Source organism: Nerophis ophidion, linkage group LG27, assembly GCF_033978795.1.
Source record: "Nerophis ophidion isolate RoL-2023_Sa linkage group LG27, RoL_Noph_v1.0, whole genome shotgun sequence".
NCBI lineage: Eukaryota > Metazoa > Chordata > Actinopteri > Syngnathiformes > Syngnathidae > Nerophis > Nerophis ophidion.
The window spans coordinates 22,069,084-22,091,077 of NC_084637.1; the positions used below are offsets into that span (position 1 = coordinate 22,069,084).

The 21,994-nt window shown below is 35.4% G+C and overlaps 1 protein-coding gene across 2 annotated transcripts in view; it reads left to right on the forward strand.

Annotated features, from left to right (window-relative positions):
- Positions 1–21,994, forward strand: part of actr8 (actin related protein 8) — a 40,019-nt gene that overhangs the window by 10,123 nt on the left and 7,902 nt on the right. For both annotated transcript variants that reach the window (XM_061889867.1, XM_061889866.1), the window contains exons 4-8: positions 6,331–6,435; positions 6,515–6,688; positions 13,371–13,464; positions 13,523–13,655; positions 17,466–17,619. In XM_061889867.1, the coding sequence (XP_061745851.1) occupies positions 6,331–6,435; positions 6,515–6,688; positions 13,371–13,464; positions 13,523–13,655; positions 17,466–17,619 (660 nt within the window). The remainder of the gene's footprint in view (positions 1–6,330; positions 6,436–6,514; positions 6,689–13,370; positions 13,465–13,522; positions 13,656–17,465; positions 17,620–21,994) is intronic.

Below are 21,994 nucleotides of genomic sequence, written 5' to 3' on the forward strand. Positions count from 1 at the left end.
GCTTTTCTACCCCTTTTTAAGGAGCCCAAAGCACTTTGACAGTATTTCCACATTCACCCATTCACACACACATTCACACACTGACGGCGAAGCTGGCGGCGTTCCTGGGTGTTGTTGATAAATGGCTTTCGTTTTGCATAGTAGAGTTTTAACTTGCACTTACAGATGTAGCGACCAACTATAGTTACTGACAGTGGTTTTATGAAGTGTTCCTGCAGTACCGCCTGAAGGATCAAAGGTTCATAATATCATCGCTTACATACAGTGATTTCTCCAGATTCTCTGAACCTTTTGATGATTTTACAGACCGTAGATGGTAAAATCCCTAAATTCCCTGCAATAGCTTGTTGAGAAATGTTGTTCTAAAACTGTTAGACAATTTGTTTACAAAATGGTGACCCTCGCCCCATCCTTGTTTGTGAATTACTTAGCATTTCATGGAAGCTGCTTTTATCCCCAATCATGGCACCCACCTGTTACCAATTAGCCTGCACACCTGTCGGATGTTCCAAATAAGTGTTTGATGAGCATTCCTCAACTTTATCAGTATTTATTGCCACCTTTCCCAACTTCTTTGTCACGTGTTGCTGGCATCAAATTCTAAAGTTAATGATTATTTGCAAAAAAAAATGTTTATCAGTTTTAACATCAAATATGTTGTTTTTGTAGTATATTCAATTGAATCTGGGTTAAAAATTATTTGCAAATCATTGTATTCCGTTTATATTTACATCTAACACAATTTCCCAATTCATATGGAAACAGGGTTTGTAAATAAACACATCTTTAAAATAGTTACTTAAATGTAAAAATATATTGAATTATTATTCATTTTAACATTCAATTGGTTATCATTTATGTAATTATTTATTTCATTAACCTGTTTGGCAGCGTTTCGTAAATTATTTCATGTGTCAGAGTCAGTGGGCGTGGCTAACAGGGCTCCAGTCCAATGGTTAGTGTGGTCAGAAGCCACTTCGAAACAGGTTAAACTCATACTTTTGTAGGAGTTTTTCCCCCACACTTTTGGAACGAGACACGGAAAAGAAATCCTTTGTTTCTCTGGTCAAAGTTCCACGGAAGAGTGGACGTGCCAGTCAGGTGTTAGGCTCCGCCCACTGACTTTGACAGATAATTGGATATCTGTCATCTTTGGCCAGTACAGAGGTTTATTTGTGTCAAAAGTTTTTTGTTTTAACTCAATTTTTATAGATACATTTTTTTGGTATTTTTTTTATACATTGAACTTAAACTTAATTTTCGTGCACAAAATTTTTATACACTTTATTTTTATTCACCCATTTTTTTAACTGCTTTTTATTTAATTAGGGGCGCGGTAAACATGATTTCCTCGTATAATTAGCATAATCTGCAATATATTCCTTATAAAGGCTTAATTCTGCTACGAGCAGTGCCCAAGGTGCGACCCGGGGGCCATTTGTGGCCTGCAGCTAAGTCTTTAAAGGGGAACATTATCACCAGACCTCTGTAAGCGTCAATATTTACCTTGATGTTGCATAAAAAAGACCATATATTTTTTTAACCGATTTCCGAACTCTAAATGGGTGAATTTTGGCAAATTAAACGCCTTTCTATTATTCGCACCCGGAGAGATGACGTCACAACTTGACGTCACATAGGTAGTCAATCCGCCATTTTCTCAAACACATTACAAACACCAAGTCAAATCAGCTCTGTTATTTTCCGTTTTTTCGGCCGGTTTCCGTACCTTGGAGACATCATGCCTCGTCGGTGTGTTGTCGGAGGATGTAACAACACGATCAGGGACGGATTCAAGTTGTCTTACGTGGAGTGTGCATCGATTAGCACGGCACGCTAACATGCTATTTAGGCTAGCTGTATGTACATTTGTAGCTATATTTGCATCCAGCCTTTCCCTCCACCCACATTTAATGCCAAACAAACACTTACCAATCGACAGATTTAAGTTGCTCCAGTGTCACAAGATGCGAAAGACTCTATCGTTTGGTCTGCACATTTTCCCGGCGATGCTAAGGCAGACATGGTACAGAGATGTATGGATATCCTGCAGATGCATTTCCAACTATAAAGTCAATGAAAACACAAAGGTGAGTTTTGTTGATGCTATAAACGTATGTGCTAATCAGACATATTTGGTCGCGGCATGACTGCCAGCTAATCGATGCTAACATGCTATTTAGGCTAGCTGTATGTACATTTGTAGCTATATTTGCATCCAGCATTTCCCTCCACCCACATTTAATGCCAAACAAACACTTACCAATCGACGGATGTAAATTGCTCTTGCACATTTTACCGGCAATGCTAAGGCAGACATGGCACAGAGATGTATGAATATCCTGCGACACTCAATCGTTGGTTAGAAGGCGATCGCCGAAAAGCGTCAATAGCTATTCGCTCAATAGCTTCAGTTTCTTCTTCAATTTTGTTTTCGCTATCTGCCTCCATACTCCAACCATCCGTTTCAATACATGCGTAATCTGTTGAATCGCTGAAATCCCAGACTTAATCCAAGATAATGTCGCTATATAAATGATAAATGGGTTGTACTTGTATAGCGCTTTTCTACCTTCAAGGTACTCAAAGCGCTTTGACACTACTTCCACATTTACCCATTCACACACACATTCACACACTGATGGAGGGAGCTGCCATGCAAGGCGCCAACCAGCACCCATCAGGAGCAAGGGTGAAGTGTCTTGCTCAGGACACAACGGACGTGACGAGGTTGGTACTAGGTGGGATTTGAACCAGTGACCCTCGGGTTGCGCACGGCCACTCTCCCACTGCGCCACGCCGTCTTGCTGTGCTAGCCGCCATTTTGTTTGTATTGGCATCACTGGATGACGTCACAGGAAAATGGACGGTGGCTTCACAGATAGCGAAAATCAGGCACTTTATAGCCTTTTTTCGGGAAATTCCATGATTGGGTAAAATTTTGAAAAAAACTTAGAAAAATAAAATAAGCCACTTGGAACTGATTTTTTTTGGTTTTGACCCTTCTGAAATTGTGATAATGTTCCCCTTTAACGGCCGATGGCACATTAAAAAAGATACTATTAAACAATAAAAAAACATAAAAAAGTGGAATGAAAGAGTAAACAGGTGAAATGTAAAGAGAAAACGTTCCAATGTTGACTCGAACAACACAAAGCTGCGAAGCAGGCTGTTTTTTTTTCTGTAAAACTGTTATTGCTCAGACAATAATAATGAATTAAAGTCAACGCCTGGTAAACAAAATGGTAAACACTTTTACAGTAGTACAAAACAAAAGTTTACATCCTTTTAAATAATTACATTACATTATAAACACTGTAATTTTTATCGGTTATTTCTTCAGTTGAAGAGCATGATGTGGACAAAATCTCTGAGTCTGCCTGCATAAAGACAAACATTTTTAAAGTCAATTATTGCACGTTACTTTACAAAACCCAAACTAGTGAAGTTGGCACATTGTGTAAATGGTAAATAAAAACAGAATACAATGATTTTCAAATCCCTTTCAACTTATATTTAATTGAATGGACTGCAAAGACAAGATATTTAATGTTCACACTGAGAAACGTATTTTTTTTTTGTAAAAAATCATTAACTTAGAATTTAATGGCAGCAACACATTGCAAAAAAGTTGTCACAGGGGCATTTTTACCACTGTGTCACATGGCCTTTCCTTTTAACAACACTCAGTAAACCTTTGGGAACTGAGGAGACACATTTTTAAAGTGGAATTATTTCCCATTCTTGCTTGATGTACAGTTTAAGTCGTTCAACAGTCCGGGGTCTCAATTGTGGTATTTTAGGCTTCATATTGCGCACATATTTTCAATGGGAGACAGGTCTAGTCTACAGGCAGGCCAGTATAGTACCTGCACTCTTTTACTATGAAGCCACACTGTTGTAACATGTGGCTTGGCATTTTCTTACTGAAATAAGCAGGGGCTTCCATGACAACATTGCTTGGATGGCAACATATGTTGCTCCAAAATCTGTATGTACCTTTCAGCATTAATGGTGCCTTCACAGATGTGTAAGTTTCCCATGCCTTGAGCACTAATACACCCCCATACCATCACAGATGCTGGCTTTTCAACTTTGCACCTATAACAATCTTGATGGTTCTTTTACTCTTTAGTCCGGAGGACACAACGTCCACAGTTTCCAAACACAATTTGAAATGTGGACTCATCAGACCAAACACTTTTCCACTTTGCATCAGTCCAACTTAGATGAGCTCGGGCCCAGCAAAGCGTTTCTGGGTGTTGTTGATAAATGGCTTTGGCTTTGGCTTTGCATAGTAGAGTTTTAACTTGCACTTACTGACGTAGAAACAATGTTTAGTTACTAACAGTGGTTTTCCTGAAGTGTTCCTGATGCCTTGTGGTGATATCCTTTACACACTGATGTCGCTTTTTGATGCAGTACCGCCTGAAGGATCAAATGTTTCAATGTTGGTTTTCAGCCTTGCTACTTAAGTGCAGTGATTTCTCCAGATTCTCTGAACCTCTTCATGAAATTACGGACCGTAGATGGTGAAATCCCTAAATTCCTCGCAATAGCCGGTTGAGAAATGTTGTTCTTAAACAATTTGCTCACGCATTTGTTGCCAAAGTGGGGATCCTCACCCTATCCTTGTTTTTGAATGACTAAGCATTTCATTGAAGCTGCTTTTATACCGAATCATGGCACCCACCTGTTCCCAATTAGCCTGTTCGCCTGTGGAATGTTCCAAATAAGTGTTTGATGAGCATTCCTCAACTTTCTCAGTCTTTTTTGCCACTTCTGCCAGCTTTTTTGAAACATCAAATTAAAAATGAGCTAATATTTGAAAAAAAATATTTTACCAGTTATTTGCAGTCTATTTAATTGAATATAGGTTGAAAAGGATTTGCAAATCTTTGTATTTTGTTTGTATTTACCATTTACACAATGTGCCAACTTCACTGATTTTGGGTTTTGTAAGATGTGGCACTTTGGGACAAAAATTTGTTGATTGGCAGTCTAAAAGTAACATTCCTTTGCTCGTTTTTTCCGCAGTTTTCTATATAAAATACAAATTATGAAGACAAAAATCTAAATTTGTTTTTTTTTTCCTTAAAATCGTGCAGCCCTAGTACAAACACTTTGTAGGGCGCAACGTAGCACATTCAGTTCCTTCTGAGTGTGACGACATGCTATAGAACAGGGGTGTCAAACTCAAATACAGAGTGGGCCAAAATTTAAAACTGAACAAAGCCGCGGGCCAAGGTTGAACAAATTAACCTTTTAATAGGGACCCAAACAAGTTTTGCATTAAATATTGAACAAGCAAGGCTTATATAACTTTATAGTGACATGCGAAATCAAAATTCAATCAATAATAATTAAAAATTATCAATGGCATATCAAATAAAATGTAAATACTAATTTAATGCCTCTTTTCTATTTGCAGCCTTCTGAGGTAAATATCAAAATATATTGTAGCGTCCCGAAAGAGTTAGTGCTGCAAGGGGTTCTGGGTATTTGTTCTGTTGTGTTTATATTATGTTACAGTGCAGATGTTCTCCCGAAATGTGTTTGTCATTCTTGTTTGGTGTGAGTTCACAGTGTGGCGCATATTTGTAACAGTGTTAAAGTTGTTTAGGCGGCCACCCTCAGTGTGACCTGTATGGCTGTTGACCAAGTATGCTTGCATTTACTTATGTGTGTGTAATAGCCGCATATATTATGCGAGTGAACCTGCACGCTGTTTGTATGGAGGAAATGCGGACGTGACGACAGGTTGTAGAGAATGCTAAAGGCAGTGCCTTTAAGGCACGCCCTCAATATTGTTGCCCGGGTGAAAATCGGGAGAATGCTTGCTTAATTTTCAGGGGGGGCACTGAACTTCGGGAGGATCGGCAAGTGTGAGAAATTGCGGTGTTACAGCCAGGGGCGCCGAAAAGGGGGGGTAAAGGAGACGGATTCTAGGGGCCTATAATGGAGGGGGGCCCAGAGAGGCCCCTAATGATGATGAAATTATATGAAATTATGTGTTGGGGGCCCTGTAAAGATTCTTTTCATGGGGCCCAAAATCCCTAGCGGCACCCCTGGTTACAGCGGCACCGCTGCTGTGTAATAATGGCGGGCCAGCTGTAATGTTAATATGATATCGCCTCAAGGGTCAAATTAAATTACAAGGTGAGCCAGAGTTTGACACCCATGCTATAGAATGTACAATAGTGCCATCTCATGTCTTGGGAGTGCAATTGCATTGCAAGTGAGACTCAATTGTAATAGGAAAACAAGATAGGACAACTGGACAGCACAGTTATGGTTATCAGCTCATTTAAAAAAAAATCCTTGTCGTAGGCAAGAGCGTACAACTGTCAGATCCGTCCTGCCGTGCTGGACAGCAGCTCCAGGGTTAAGTGGACCAACACGGCTCAGCAGCCGCCTCACCTGGTGGGAGAAGAGGTCAGTACGGCGAGAAGAGGCACATTTGGCTGCCCCCTCACTGTCTGCTTCTCACTATCCCCCCGCCGTGGTCTTGCAGGCGCTCTACGTGAAGCCCACAGACTGTTACGACGTCCACTGGCCTGTGGTGAGAGGTCAGCTCAACGTGCACGCCGGCCCCGGAGGGTCACTGACTGCTGTCCTGGCCGACCTTGAGACCATTTGGACTCACGTCATTCAAAAGAACCTGGAGATCCCCCTCAAAGACCTAAAGGTATGGACGATGCTCTTGTTTGAATCCTCTATTGGACTCACAGAGAGACATTTAAATTATTTGAATTCATTTATTATTTAAGGGTTTGTCCAACTTTATGTTACCCCTTTTACCTTGCATCCCTGCCCTTTTGCATCTCACAAATGAACTAAGTTTCCCTGCGGCAGCATTCTTCCTAGAAGAGTAAAAACTGCAGAAAAAGACTGCATATTTTCTTCCGTTTTCACTTTCTGGAGGTGGACTCAACACACGTGACAGTTTCGAGGGGGGGTCATTGGTGTCAAAAGCTTCTTTTTTTATTTTTATTTTTTTACACAGACTTTTTATAGATTTAATTTTTAATTCACTGATTATTGAAACTGAATTTTTATACATTATATTTCATTACACTGAATTTTCCTACACTAAATTTTAATACACTTGATTTTCATGCACAAAATGTTCATTCACGGATTTTTTAAACAGAATTTTAGAAAAAATTTGTATACGCTAAATTTTATTACACTGAGTTTTTATACACAGATTTTTTTACACTTCGTTTTTTTTTTAACTGAATTTTTTACGCTAAATGTTTATACAATAACTTGTATTACACTGCATTTTTATGCATAACATTTTATTACACTGAATTTCCGCCGATAGGTTGATTGGCAACACTAAATTGGCCCTAGTGTGTGAATGTTGTCTGTCTATCTGTGTTGGCCCTGCGATGAGGTGGCGACTTGTCCAGGGTGTACACCGCCTTCCGCCCATTTGTAGCTGAGATAGGCGCCAGTGCCCCCCGCGACCCTGAAAGGGATTAAGCGTAGTAAATGGATGGATGGATGGATGAATTCCCGCCCGATTGTTGCTGAGATAGCCATGGATGGATGGATGGAATTTTCACACAGATTTTTTTTTTACACTGAATTTTAATACACTTCATTTTCATGCAACATGTTTTTATACACATTTTTATTCACTGATTTTTTTTTAAACTGCATTTTTGAAAGTTTTCACAATACATTTTTATAGGCTAAATTTAATTACACAACATTTTTATTTAAAGATTTTTTTTACATTGACTCCTAATACACACAATTTTTATGTACTTAATTTTTATTCACTGATTTTTTTTTTACTGAATTTTTTACACTAAATGTTTATGCAATAACTTTTTTACACTGAATTTTAATTCACTTAATTTTTGTATACTAAATTTTTATGCACATTTTTATTTACGGAATTTTTTATGCTGAATTTTTTACGCTGAATTTTAATACACTTAATTTACATAGACAAAAAAATGTTCGCTTAATTTTTGTACACCAAATTTTATTACACTGAATTTTTTACACCGCATTTTATTACACAGTATTGGGGCGGCGTACCTCCTCGGTACTTCAATACACTAGCTCCGCAAGCTCGCTCTCCAATCAGCTAAACAGCCTCAAAAACTCCACGGTGACGTTTTGGTGAATTTACGAAACTGAAACAATACAAAAAGATTGCCGTTATAAGTTTTCATATCAACACAGACGCTCGTAAACGTATTAGCATATTAGTTAATGCTAGCCTGCTAAAGTACTGACTGTAAGATATCTCAAGTACCAAAATATATTACTTTGCAATGTATACCTGAAAAATGTGTTACATTTTAGCATTACTACCAACCTACACTGGTATCAGAGCAGTAAAACGGTTGATTAAACAAAACAGAAGTCATCGTCATGTAACCCACTTGCTGCGCAAGCTAGCTCTCCAATCAGCTAACCAGACTCAATAACTCCATGGTGACGTTTTGGTAAATTTACTGAGGAATTTGTGAAACTAAAACAACACAAAATGAATGCCATTGTAAGTTAATAATACTAACACAGAGACTTGTAAATGTGTTAGCATATTAGCTGATGTTACCGACGCTCGCATGAAGGTACAAATATGCATGAAAACACTCCTACAGACATCACACATTAGACGGTTTAGTAAGTAACAACTGTTTAGTTATATTGTAAAATTTAGGAACGTTGCTTGGAGTGATGAATAAGAAATCCATACGAGTGGAATGCTATTGATGACTTACAAGATGAAAGGACTGTAATGTATAACTAAAAAAATGTTTTAAATGCTAGCATGCTAACATTATCATACATCGCTAGCATGCTAACGTTATCATACATCAAGTACCAAAATATGACACTGGTGTATACCCATAAAATTAGCCAAAACAGCTAGATTACTAGTATTAGCGTTACAACAGGTAGAATTTGTATAGTGACAAAATATTTGACACTATGGTGTATACTAAAGCTAGCATGCTAAAATACTGACTGTAGGATGCCTCAAGTTCCAAAATATATTACTTTGCGATGTATACCTGAAAAATGTGTTACATTTTAGTATTACTACCAACATAGTACACTGGTAACAGGGCAGTAAAACAGTTGATTAAATAAAACAGACGCCATCGTCATTGAACCCGCTAGCTGTGCAAGCTAGCTCTCCAATCAGCTAACCAGACTCAATAACTCCATGGTGACGTTTTGGTAAATTTACTGAGGAATTTGTGAAACTAAAACAATACAAAAAGAATGCCATTGTAAGTTAATAATACTAACACAGAGACTTGTAAATGTGTTAGCATATTAGCTGATGTTACCGACGCTCGCATGAAGGTACAAATATGCATGAAAACACTCCTACAGACATCACACATTAGACGGTTTAGTAAGTAACAACTGTTTAGTTATATTGTAAAATTTAGGAACGTTGCTTGGAGTGATGAATAAGAAATCCATACGAGTGGAATGCTATTGATGACTTACAAGATGAAAGGACTGTAATGTATAACTAAAAAAATGTTTTCAATGCTAGCATGCTAACATTATCATACATCGCTAGCATGCTAACGTTATCATACATCAAGTACCAAAATATGACACTGGTGTATACCCATAAAATTAGCCAAAACAGCTAGATTACTAGTATTAGCGTTACAACAGGTAGAATTTGTATAGTGACAAAATATTTGACACTATGGTGTATACTAAAGCTAGCATGCTAAAATACTGACTGTAGGATGCCTCAAGTTCCAAAATATATTACTTTGCGATGTATACCTGAAAAATGTGTTACATTTTAGTATTACTACCAACATAGTACACTGGTAACAGGGCAGTAAAACAGTTGATTAAATAAAACAGAAGCCATCGTCATTGAACCCGCTAGCTGTGCAAGCTAGCTCTCCAATCAGCTAACCAGACTCAATAACTTAATGGTGACGTTTTGGTAAATTTACTGAGGAATTTGTGAAACTAAAACAATACAAAAAGAATGCCATTGTAAGTTAATAATACTAACACAGAGACTTGTAAATGTGTTAGCATATTAGCTGATGTTACCGACGCTCGCATGAAGGTACAAATATGCATGAAAACACTCCTACAGACATCACACATTAGACGGTTTAGTAAGTAACAACTGTTTAGTTATATTGTAAAATTTAGGAACGTTGCTTGGAGTGATGAATAAGAAATCCATACGAGTGGAATGCTATTGATGACTTACAAGATGAAAGGACTGTAATGTATAACTAAAAAAATGTTTTAAATGCTAGCATGCTAACATTATCATACATCGCTAGCATGCTAACGTTATCATACATCAAGTACCAAAATATGACACTGGTGTATACCCATAAAATTAGCCAAAACAGCTAGATTACTAGTATTAGCGTTACAACAGGTAGAATTTGTATAGTGACAAAATATTTGACACTATGGTGTATACTAAAGCTAGCATGCTAAAATACTGACTGTAGGATGCCTCAAGTTCCAAAATATATTACTTTGCGATGTATACCTGAAAAATGTGTTACATTTTAGTATTACTACCAACATAGTACACTGGTAACAGGGCAGTAAAACAGTTGATTAAATAAAACAGAAGCCATCGTCATTGAACCCGCTAGCTGTGCAAGCTAGCTCTCCAATCAGCTAACCAGACTCAATAACTTAATGGTGACGTTTTGGTAAATTTACTGAGGAATTTGTGAAACTAAAACAATACAAAAAGAATGCCATTGTAAGTTAATAATACTAACACAGAGACTTGTAAATGTGTTAGCATATTAGCTGATGTTACCGACGCTCGCATGAAGGTACAAATATGCATGAAAACACTCCTACAGACATCACACATTAGACGGTTTAGTAAGTAACAACTGTTTAGTTATATTGTAAAATTTAGGAACGTTGCTTGGAGTGATGAATAAGAAATCCATACGAGTGGAACGATATTGATGACTTACAAGATGAAAGGACTGTAATGTATAACTAAAAAAATGTTTTAAATGCTAGCATGCTAACATTATCATACATCGCTAGCATGCTAACGTTATCATACATCAAGTACCAAAATATGACACTGGTGTATACCCATAAAATTTGCCAAAAAAGCTAGATTACTAGTATTAGCGTTACAACAGGTAGAATTTGTATAGTGACAAAATATTTGACACTATGGTGTATACTAAAGCTAGCATGCTAAAATACTGACTGTATTTTGCCTCAACTTCCAAAATATATTACTTTGCGATGTATACCTGAAAAATGTGTTACATTTTAGTATTACTACCAACATAGTACACTGGTAACAGGGCAGTAAAACAGTTGATTAAATAAAACAGAAGCCATCGTCATTGAACCCGCTAGCTGCGCAAGCTAGCTCTCCAATCAGCTAACCAGACTCAATAACTCTATGGTGATGTTTTGGTAAATTTACTGAGTAATTTGTGAAACTAAAACAATACAAAAAGAATGCCATTGTAAGTTAATAATACTAACACAGAGACTTGTAAATGTGTTAGCATATTAGCTAATGTTACCAACGTTCGCATGAAGGTACAAATATGCATGAAAACACTCCTACAGACAGTTTAGTAAGTAAGAATTGTTTTAGTTATATTGTAAAATTTAGGAACCTTGCTCGGAGTGCTGAAAAAGAAATCCATACAAGTGGAAATGCAATGGACTACTTCCGGTTGAAAGCACTAAATGGAAGGGCACTGCAGCACCTGATAGCACTTTAGCACAAACAATAACACACCTTTTCAGCGTTTTTGCTTGTTTGGTTGTTTTTAACGATTTACATTATGGCCGTCAGCGTAGATTGATCTGTAAATTAGCCGCACCGTTTCATAAGCGGCAGGGTTCCAAGTGAAGAAAAAAAAGTCTGGGACTTACAGCATGTGCTTTCACTGCCATGTGGTGTCTACTTTTAAGTCTGCACGGTATAAAAGGAGTAAAACATCAACATATAATTGTTACAAGGAACACTTAAAGGCCTACTGAAATGAGATTTTCTTATTTAAACAGGGATAGCAGGTCCATTCTATGTGTCATACTTGATCATTTCGCGATATTGCCATATTTTTGCTGAAAGGATTTAGTAGAGAACATCGACGATAAAGTTCGCAACTTGTGGTTGCTAATAAAAAAGCCTTGCCTGTACCGGATGTAGCAGACGATGTGCGCGTGACGTCACCGGTTGTAGAGCTCCTCACATCCTCACATTGTTTACAATCATGGCCACCAGCAGCGAGAGCGATTCGGAACGAGAAAGCGACGATTTCCCTATTAATTTGAGCGAGGATGAAAGATTCATGGATGAGGAAAGTGAGAGTGAAGGACTAGGAAAAAAAAAGACGAGGGCAGTGGGAGCGATTCAAATGTTATTAGACACATTTACTAGGATAATTCTGGAAGGCCCCTTATCTGCTTATTGTGCTTCTTGGGTTTTACTGAGATTATATGGTCGTACCTGAAAGTCGGAGGGGTGTCGCCACGGGTGTGGTGACCGCCAGTGTCTCTGAGGGAAGCCACATTTTTCGACGAGGCGAAGCGAAGGCAGCCGTTGGGGCCGGGCTGAGATTTTTCTTTTCTCCCCTCCACGGTGGAAGCATCCCACGTTTGGGGGCGTCCGGTCAGAGGAGGCAAGAGAGTCCGCAGCTGCCTCTTTGACAGGTGCACGAGGAACGACGGAAGCTCTCCGCTCATGTTTACGGAAAGAGCTGACTTATTACCACAATTTTTTCACCAAAACCTGCCGGTTGACATGTGGTAGGGAACCATGTTCGCCAGACCGCTCTGTTCCATAGTAAAGCTTCACCGTCATCTTTTGGGAATGTAAACAAGGAAACACCGACTGTGTTTGTGTTGCTAAAGGCTTAAAGGCGGCCGCAATACACCGCTTCCCACCTACATCTTTCTTCTTTGACGTCTCCATTATTAATTGAACAAATTGCAAAAGATTCAGCAACACAGATGTCCAAAATACTGTGTAATTATGTGATTAAAGCAGACGACTTGTAGTTACAATACGTGACGTCACGCGCACGCATCATCATACGCGTCATCATACCGCGACGTTTTCAACAGGATACTTGGCGCGAAATTTAAATTTGCAATATAGTGAACTAAAAAGGCCGTATTGGCATGTGTTGCAATGTTAAAATTTCATCATTGATATGAAAAATATCAGACTGCGTGGTCGGTTGTAGTGGGTTTCAGTAGGCCTTTAATGTTAATAACCAATAAAATGAATTTGATTCAATGTTATTGGCAAAAAACACTGCAAGTTTAGCTGGTGCTTTCTGAAAAACTGTTGACATATTTTTCTGGGTATAAGGATGCTGTGTGCTCAGTATTACAGATGCATCCTGCTGGTGCCTGACATCTACAACAGGCAGCACGTCAAGGAGCTGGTCTCCATGCTGCTCCTCAACCTGGGCTTCTCAGGTACTGCCATGGCACCGCTCACACCTCCACATCCTGACTCTGGTCCTGTTGTGCTCAGCGCTCATCGTGCACCAAGAGTCCGTTTGCGCCACCTTCGGCAGCGGGCTGAGCAGCGCCTGCGTGGTGGACGTGGGGGACCAGAAAACCAGTCTGTGCTGTGTGGAGGACGGAGTGTCGCACAGGAACTCCAGGTCAGGATGTGGAATTTGCTAGCATTGGCAAGTTAGTGACGTGTCATAACTACACTGTTTTCTTCAATCAACACATACTGTATCTACTTTTTGTACTCTCAACTCTAATACACAAAATTTTTATACACTGATTTATTTTACACTGATTTATTTTTATGCACCGATTTATTTTACACTGAGTTTTTATACACTTAATTTTCTGTCACAGAATTTTTAGACACTGAATTTTTGTAATTTTTACACAGATTTTTTTCCACATTAAAATATGACACTCTGACATGTTGGATTGATGGATGTTTTAATACAGAATTTTTGAAAAATTTTTACACTGAATTTTCATACACAACATTTGATTACACTGACTTGTTTACACTGATTTTTGTTCACTGAATTTTATTACAGTGCATTTTTGTAAACTTTATTTTTTACACCCATTTTAATACACTTAATTTTTTTTTAACTATTTTTTTTACACTGACTTTCATACACTTAATTTTCTGTCAGTGATTTTTTACACACTTAATTTTAGTAAATTTTACACAGATTTTTTTCACATCAAATTGTTACACTCTGACATGTTGGATTGATGGATGTTTTAAAACAGAATTTAAAAAAAATGTTTACACTGAATTTTTTTTCATACACAACATTTGATTACACTGACATGTTTACACTGATTTTTGTTCACTGAATTTTATTACAGTGCATTTTTGTAAACTTTATTTTTTACACCCATTTTAATACACTTAATTATTTTAAACTATTTTTTTTACACTGACTTTCATACACTTAATTTTCTGTCAGTGAATTTTTATACACTTAATTTTTGGACACTGAATTTTTATACACTGAATTTTAGTACATTTTACACTGATTTTTTTTCACATCAAATTGTTACACTCTGACATGTTGGAATGATGGATGTTTTAAAACAGAATTTAAAAAAAATGTTTACACTGAATTTTTTTTCATACACAACAATTGATTACACTGACATGATTACACTGATTTTTGTTCACTGAATTTTATTACAGTGCAATTTTGTAAACTTTATTTTTTACACCAATTTTAGTACACTTAATATTTTTAAACTAAATTTTTAAACTGATTTTTTTACACTGACTTTCATACACTTAATTTTCTGTCAGTGAATTTTTATACACTTAATTTTCGGACACTGAATTTTTATACACTGAATTTTAGTAAATTTCACACTGATTTTTTTCACATCAAATTGTTACACTCTGACATGTTGGATTGATGGATGTTTTAAAACAATTTTAGAAAAATGTTTACACTGAATTTTTTTATACACATTTGAATACACTGACATTTTTACACTGATTTTTGTACACTGAATTCTATTTCACTGTATTTTTGTAAACTTTAATTTTTACACCGATTTTAATACACTTAATTTTTTTTAACTGAATTTTTATACACCGAATTTTACAAATTTTTACACAGAATTTTTTCACATCCAATTATTATACTCTGACTTTTTTTTTTCGATCAGTCAATGTTTACTTATATAGCCCTAAATCACTAGTGTCTCAAAGGGCGCAATCGGAAAAAAAAAAGTTAAACTGAATTTTTGAAAATTTTTACACTGAATATTTTTATACACAAAATTTTAATACACTGATTTTTTACACAGTGATTTTATACATTTTGTAAACTGAATTTTTACAGCAATTTTTTTTCAACTGAATTTAGGTACACTTTATTTTTGCAAAAGGAATATTTACACCAAATTTTTGAAACTGAATTTTAATACACTTAATTTTTGGACTCTGAATTTTTATACACTCAATTTTACAAATGTTTACACTGAAGTCTTTCACATCAAATCATTATATTCTGACATTTTTTAAAGCTGAATTGAGAATGAAATGTTAAACTGAATTTTAGAACATTTTTACACCAAATTTTTATCCACAAAGTTTTAATACACTGACTTTTTGTACACTGAATTTTTGTAAACTTTATTTTTAGGCCGATTATTAATACACTTAATTTTTTTAAACTGAAATTTTACACTGACTTTTAATACACTTAATTTTCTGTCACTGAATTTTTATACACCGAATTTTTGAAATTTTTACACTGAATTTTTTTCACATCAAATTATTATACTCAGACTTTTTTTTCAATCTGAATTGAGAAAAAAAATGCTAAACTGAATTGTTGAACATTTTTACACTGAATATTTGTATACACAACATTTTAATACACTGATTTTTTTACAGATGAATTTTATACAATTTGTAAACTGAATTTTTACAACAAATTTTTAAAACTGAATTTCAGTACACTTTATTTTTGTAAACGGAATATTTACACCAAATTTTTTAAAGAGAATTTTAATACACTTAATTTTTGGACTCAGAATTTTTATACACTCAATTTTACAAATGTTTACACTGAAGTGTTTCAAATCAAATGATTATATTCTGACATTTTTTAAAGCTGAATTGAGAATAAAATGTTAAACTGAATTTTAAAACATTTTTACACCAAATTTTTATCCACAATGTTTTAATACACTGACTTTTTGTACACTGAATTTTTGTAAACATTATTTTTTAGACCGATATTAATACACTTAATTTTTTTAAACTGAATTTTTTATAATGATTTTTTTTTACACTGACTTTTAATACACTTAATTTTCTGTCACTGAATTTTTATACACCGAATTTTAGAAATGTTTACACTGAATTTTTTTCACATCAAATTATTATACTCTGACTTTTTTTTAAACTGAATTTAGAGAAAAAAAATGCTAAACTGAATTGTTGGACATTTTTACACTGAATATTTTAATACACAAAATTTTAATACACTGATTTTTTTTACACAGTGATTTTTATACACTCTGTAAACTGAATTTTTACAAAGTGAATTCAAGTACACTTTATTTTTGTAAACGGAATATTTACACCAAATTTTTTAAACTAAATTTTAATACACTTAATTTTTGGACTGAATTTTTATACACTCAATTTTAGAAATGTTTACACTGAAGTGTTTCACATTAAATTATTATATTCTGACATTTTTTAAAGCTGAATCGAGAAAAAAAATTTAAACTGAATTTTAATACACTGACTTTTTGCACACTGAATTTTTGTAAACTTTAATTATTACACCAAATTTTAATACACTTAATTTTTTTAAACTGAATTTTTTACACATTTTTTTTACACTGAATTTTAATACACTTAATTTTCTGACACTGAATTTTTATACACTGAATTTTAAAAATCTTTACACTGAATTTTTTTTACATCAAATTCTTATACTCTGACATGTTTAAACTAATTTTTTGAAAATGTTTACCCTGAAATTTTATACACCAAATTTTATTACACTGACATTTTTACACTGATTTTTTTTATACACAGAATTGTATTACAATTCATTTTTTTAAACTGAATTTTAATACACTTAATTATCTGACACATATTTTTTTACATTGGATTTTATTACACTTTTTTACACTGTTTTTAGACAAATTTTTTTATATACTGAATTTCAACACACTTAATTTTTTGACACTGATTTTTTTTTTTACATTGTTTTTACACAAATTTTTTTTAATCTTTATATTGAATTTTTGTAAACTGATTTTTTTTTACACTCAATTTTTGTACACTCTTCACACAGGATGTTGTCAATATCTGCCTAATAAAGTATATTAATATATTACTTTTTAAACATCATTTCTCCATTTAAAGCAAACTCAAACGAATGACTCTGATGTCATGGGATGGAACTGAAAGGAATAACGTGCGCGTCCCCCGCCAGGTTGTCTTTGGCGTACGGCGGCTCGGACGTGACTCGCATCTTCTTCTGGCTCCTGCAGAGGGCAGGCTTTCCCTACAGAGACTGTCAGCTATCCAACAGGCTGGACTGTCAGCTGCTGCAACACCTCAAAGAGACACTCTGCCACCTGGACCAGGTCAACCTTCCACCTGGGGGGCCCCCAGAGGGCCACACACTGACAAGGATGTGGGAGGGGGCGTGGGCCGTTTTGGTTGTTTACCCCCTTAAAAGCACTACAGATTTTTTTCAAAGTACAAATTTTGCGTGAATGTCGACGAGCTGAAATGCTAACAGTTATTACACTGGCCGGATAGCCTCAAGTAACGAAAAATATGAACTAAAACAGCTAGCATGCTAACAATACTATGCTAACAATGCTAATAGTCAGCGTTCATGAAATACCAAAATGTATGGTTCTGCGGTATATAGCTGCTAAATTAGCTAAAAAAAAGCTAACATGCTAAAATACTAAGTGTGGCCGATGAGCTGAAATACTAAAAGTTAGCACGCGGCCGGACAGCCTCAAGTAATGAAAAATGTGGACTAAAAAAGCTAGCATGCTCACAATACTATGCTAACATACTAATAGTCAGCATCAGTGAAATACCAAAATGTATGGCACTGAGGTATATAGCTGCTAAATTAGCTAAAAAACAATGCTAGCATGCTAATAGTCAGCGTTCATGAAATACCAAAATGTATGGTTCTGAGGTATATAGCTGCTAAATAAAAGCTAGCTGCTAAAATACTAAGTGTAGCCGACGAGCTGAAAGGCTAACAGTTAGCATGCTGGCCGGATAGCCTCAAGTAACGAAAAATATAGACAAAAAAGTTAGCATGCGCACAATACTATGCTAACATGCTAATAGTCAGCGTTAGTGAAATACTTAACTGCTAAATTGTCTTAAAAAAAGGCTAGCACGCTAAAATACGAAGTGTACTCGACGAGCTGAAATGCTAACAGTTAGCACGCAGCCGGAAAGCCTCAAGCAATGAAAAATATGAACTAAAAAAGCTAGTATGCTAACATGCCAATAGTCAGCGTTAGTAATACACCAAAATGTATGGCACTGAGGTATATAGCTGCTGAATTAGCTAAAAAAAGCTAGCATGCTAAAATACTAAGTATAGCCGACGAGCTGAATTGCTAACAGTTAGCATGCTGGCCGGAAAGCCTCAAGTAGCGAAAAATATGAACTAAAAAAGCTAGCATGCTAACAATGCTATGCTAACATGCTAATAGTCAGCGTTCATGAAATACCAAAATGTATGGTTCTAAGGTATATAGCTGATAAAATAGCTAAAAAAAAAGGTAGTATGCTAAAATAATAAGTTTAGCCGACGAACTGAAATGCTAACAGTTAGCATGCGGCCGGATAGCCTCAAGTAATGAAAAATGTAGACTAAAAAAGCTAGCATGCTAACAATACTATGCTAACATGCTAATAGTAAGCATCAGTGAAATACCAAAATGTATGGCACTGAGGTATACAGCTGCTAAATTAGCTAAAAAAAAAACTTAGCATGCTAAAATACTAAGTGTAGCGTGCGTCAAGCACCAAAATGTATTACTCTGCGATGTATATCCAAATAATTTGTTACAAATGCTAGCATGCTCATGTTAGCGTACATCAAGTACCAAAATATGACACTAGTGTAACCTTTTAAAATAAAGCTAGCTAAATCGCATTAGCATTATAACAGGTTTGTCAAGTCAAAAAATATTTGACACTAAAGTGTATACCTGCTAAAAAAAAAGAAGCTAGCATGCTACATTACTAACTGTAGTATGCGTCAAGTACTAAAATATATAACGATGTGTTGTAAACCCTAAAAAGATTGTTTTAACATTAGCATACATCAGATACCAACATAATTATGACACTGGTGTATACCTCTAAAATGTGTTAAAAAGCTGGCCTACTAGCGTTAGCATTATAACAGGTAGCATTGGTATGGTCACAAAATATTTGAAACTGAAGTGTATACCTGCTAAATTAGCTTTAAAAAAAAGCTATCAGGCTAAACTACTAACTTTAGCATGCATCAAGTACCAAAATATATTACCCTGTGATATTTACCCCCAAAAAATGTTAAATGCTAGCATGCTAACATTAGTATACATCAGATACCAACATAATTATGACACCTCTAAAATTTGCTAAAAAAAATAAAAAAAAAGCTAGCCTTCTAGCATCAGCATTATAACAGGTAGCATTTGTCAGGTCACAAAATATTTGAAACTGAAGTTTATACCTGCTAAATTAGCTTAAAAAAGCTAGCATGCTAAAATACTAACTGTAGCATGTGTCAGATATCAAATTATATTACTTTGTGATCTATACCTAAAAATGTTTTAAATGCTAGTATGCTAACATTAGCATACTTCAATTACCAAAATATGACACTAGTATGTACCCATAAAATTTGCCCAAAAAAGCTAGCTTACTAGCATTAGCATTATAACAGGCAGCATTTGTCTCATGCCAAAATTGTGGACACGACGGTGTATACTTGTTAAATTAGCTAAAAGGAAGGAGCCAGCATGCTAAATAGCTAACTGGAGTTACCAAAATATATTACTTTGCAATGTAAACCTGAACAATGTGTTACATTTAAGCGTTACCATTATAACAGATAGCATACATCAAGTACCAAAGATTTATTTAGAAAAAAGCTAGCCTACTAGCATTAGCATCCTCATAGGTAGCACGCATCAAGTACCAAAATATTTCACTTTGCGATGTATACCTGAAAAACGTGTTTAAAATGCTAGCATGCTAACGTTAGCATGCATCAAAGACTAGCATATGACACTGGTGTAATACCTATACATTTTTTTTTTTTTTTTTAAATATGGCCTACTAGCATTAGCATGCTAACAGGTAGCATCCATCAGGGTACCAACATAGTACACTATAACATTTTCTGTAAAAATAAAATAAAAAAGCTAGCCTATTAGCATTAGCATGCTAACAGGTAGCATGCGTCAAGTACCAAAATATTTTACTTTGCGATGTATACCTGAAAAATGTGTTCTAAAATGCTAGCATGCTAACATTAGCATACATCAAAGACTAGCATATGACACTGGTGTAATTCTTATAAAATGTTCTTTGAAAAAAGATGTCCTACTAGCATTAACATGTTAGCAGGTAATGCGCGTCAACCACTAAAATATATTACCCTGCAATGTATACCTAAAAAGTGTTAAAATGCTAGCATGCTAATGTTAGCATGCATAAAAAAATAGTATATGACACTGGTGTAATGCCTATAAAATGCTCTTTGAAAAAATATGGCCTAGTAGCATTAGCATGCTGACAGGTAGCATCCATCAAATACCACATGGTACACTGGTGTACATCTATAACATTTTCTAAAAAGAAAAATCTAGCCTATTAGCGTTAGCATGCTAACAGGTAGCATATGTCGTGTATCAAAATATTTTACATTGAGATGTATAACTGAAAAATGTGTTTAATACTAATAAAATGTTCTTTTAAAAAATGTGGCCTACTAAAATTAGCATGCTAACAGGTAGGTAGCAAGCGTCAACTACCAAAATATTTTACTTTTGCGATGTATACCTGAAAAAAGTGTTTAAAATGTTAGCATGCTAATGTTGGCATACATCAAAGACTAGTATATGACAGTGGTGTAATACTTATAAAATGTTGTTTAAAAAAATATGGCCTACTCGCATTGGCATGCTAACAGGTAGCATGCGTCAAGTACCAAAATATTTTACTTTGTGATGTATACCTGAAAAACGTGTTTTAAATTCTAGCATGCTAAAATTAGCATACATCAAAGACTAGCATATGACACTGGTGTAATACTTATAAAATGTTCTTTGAAAAAAGATGGGATACTAGCATTAGCATGCTAACAGGTAGCATCCATCAGTGTACCAACATAGTACACTGGTGTACACCTATAAGATTTTCTAAAAAAACAAACAATAAAAGCTAGTCTATTAGCGTTAGCATGCTAACAGGTAGCACACGTCAAGTACCAAAATATTTTACATTGAGATGTATACCTGAAAAGAGTGTTTAAAATGCTAGCATGCTAATGTTAGCATACATCAAAGACTAGCATATGACACTGGTGTAATACCTATAAAATGTTCTTTGAAAAAATATGGCCTACTAGCATTAGTATTCTAACAGGTAGCACGCATCAACATCCAAAATATTTTACTTCGCGATGTATACTTGAAAAACGTGTTTAAAATGCTAGCATACTAATGTTAGCATACATCAAAGACTAGTACATGACACTGGTGTAATATTTTAAAATGTTGTTTGAAAAAATATGGCCTACTCGCATTAGCATGCTAACAGGTAGGAAGCGTCAAGTACCAAAATATTTTACTTTGTGATGTATACCTGAAAAATGTGTTTTAAATGCTAGCATGCTAACATTAGCATACATCAAAGACTAGCATATGACAAAAAATGTATGGCCATCAAGTACCAACATAGTACACTGGTGTAAACCTATAA